Consider the following 2,056-nt stretch of genomic DNA (forward strand, 5'->3'; position numbering starts at 1 on the left):
TTTTAATGCATAACGTTATAAAAACATATATTATAATTTACTTGTTTGAAACATTAAAAAGACATTTGCTTACAAGTTTTTATTTTAAAAAATTTCAAAGCTTTTTGTCACGGGCGAAATTGGGCCCTGATGGAGTAATAAACACGTCAGACGTAGTAATCCTACTGCGCTTGACCCTGACCCCACCGTTTATGAAATGCCTGGAGGGTAAAATGGTAATTTGACGTCACAATTTGCATGATGATAACGCGTCCCTTGCGATAACCATTAGCCCTTTTCCCCCTTCCCTTAATAAACCTCCCCCCTCCCCTCCATTTCTCTCGCCAACCCAAAATTTCCATTTCGATTAATCAACGACAACTGAAAATTTTCATCTCTCCAACGCCGATCGCTTCTCAGGGTGATTGAATTGTTTTCGTTGTCCAAATTTGTGATTGTTTTAAAGGTTTCTGTTTGAAGATGGCTCAGAGGACTGAGAAAGAAGAGACGGAATTCAAGGCTGTACCTGAAACCTTGACTCTCTGCATCAATAACTGCGGCGTCGTTGGAAATCCGGCGACAAACAATATGTGTCAAAAGTGCTTTAACGCCACCACAACCTCCAGTTCAACCACGTCAACGCAACGAAGTACTCGTGGTAGATCTGGCTCCTTGAGGTCTCCGACGAGGTCAACGTCTCGCGATGTATCGGTTGATCTGGTTGTAGATCGGACGGTTTTGATGGTTGATGAACAACCAAAGGAGAAAACGACGGCTAAGGTTGTAAATCGGTGCTCCGGTTGCCGGAAGAGGGTAGGTTTGACCGGATTCCGGTGCCGGTGTGGCGATCTATTCTGCGCGGAGCACCGCTACTCCGACCGTCATGACTGCACCTATGATTATAAGACCGCCGGTCGGGAGGCGATCGCGAGGGACAATCCGGTGGTCAAAGCGGCAAAAATTGTTAGAATTTAAATTAAATTATTTTCCACAAATTTTTACATATGTTTGCCAAATTTGATTTCTTTGATCGAAAAACTTTTATAAACTTACGAGATCAACGCTCGATCTCTTGTTTCTATCATCTCTTGTGGAAATTAATTATTGAATTCAATCATCTGCTTGGAGATGAGATAGATTGATTGATCGAGTATCATCTGAAATTCTCCCGTTGGAATTGTTCTGCTTTATTTGGTAGAGATTCAATTATTAGGTTTCATTAGTATTGTTGTATGATTGATCATCCGGTGCTCAAAATCAATTAGTGTAATATAATTAATGAAAGGAAGATCTTCTTCAATTTTCTTGATTTTCTTGATCTGTTTAATCTATTGTTCTATAATCCATATTATGAAACCATGTTCTTCATCAAGACCACAAAAGACACCTAAAGCATAGCGACGGAATCGGACCTACGCACACAGGCTTTTAAGCTGTCCCGGTTTTGAGTCATTATCGGGTCCATCTTTTTTTGTGGGGCACCGGTTGGACCGGTAATTTTAAGTCTTAACTTGTCCTTTTTTTATAAAAAAGAAAAAGAAAAACAAGGAGACACATTTTAATACTTTCATAACGTAAAAGCATTTCTAGCAAAATGTCGCCTTTAAAAAATTCAAAATTTCAATCAAATTGGTGTTAACATCATGAAACCATATGGTTTTAAATGTTTATTGTGATACGATTTACTTTTATATTGCAAAAAGATTATTCTCTTAAGAAATAATTATACTCTAAAATATGCTGTACAAGAAGTGTTAAGAAGTTTTGACTGGTAACATTATAATAGCATTTTATTTATAAATGATTAGGGTGGTCTACCAGTTATTATCTGACATGGAACACTTTAATGGTTATATTGGTTGAAATTTCATTTTTTTTCTTAAAAAATTGATTATAAGTAGTTAATTATAGGTTTATTTTTTATAAAATAGTCAATGGGGTGTATAAGGAAGATGTCTTATTAGCATCATCCTATATAAAATGATATAAAAAATATGTTATTATTATTATTATTATTATTACAAGATATATTCAAGACAATATAAAAAAGAATACAATATGCTAGTTGAAATGTTAG

At 35.9% G+C, this 2,056-nt stretch overlaps 1 protein-coding gene across 1 annotated transcript; it reads left to right on the forward strand.

Annotated features, from left to right (window-relative positions):
• Nucleotides 1-284: 284 nt before the first annotated feature.
• Nucleotides 285-1,279, forward strand: LOC111877393 (zinc finger A20 and AN1 domain-containing stress-associated protein 5). Its single transcript, XM_023873924.3, has one exon. The coding sequence runs from the start codon at nucleotides 460-462 to the stop codon at nucleotides 952-954; it is 495 nt and encodes a 164-aa protein (XP_023729692.1). The 5' UTR covers nucleotides 285-459; the 3' UTR covers nucleotides 955-1,279.
• Nucleotides 1,280-2,056: the final 777 nt, after the last annotated feature.

This window comes from Lactuca sativa, chromosome 1 (genome assembly GCF_002870075.4).
Source record: "Lactuca sativa cultivar Salinas chromosome 1, Lsat_Salinas_v11, whole genome shotgun sequence".
NCBI lineage: Eukaryota > Viridiplantae > Streptophyta > Magnoliopsida > Asterales > Asteraceae > Lactuca > Lactuca sativa.

Bases quoted from the DNA above. Each gene is read 5' to 3' on its own strand.
- LOC111877393 (XM_023873924.3), top strand. From the start codon at position 460: ATGGCTCAGAGGACTGAGAAAGAAGAGACGGAATTCAAGGCTGTACCT.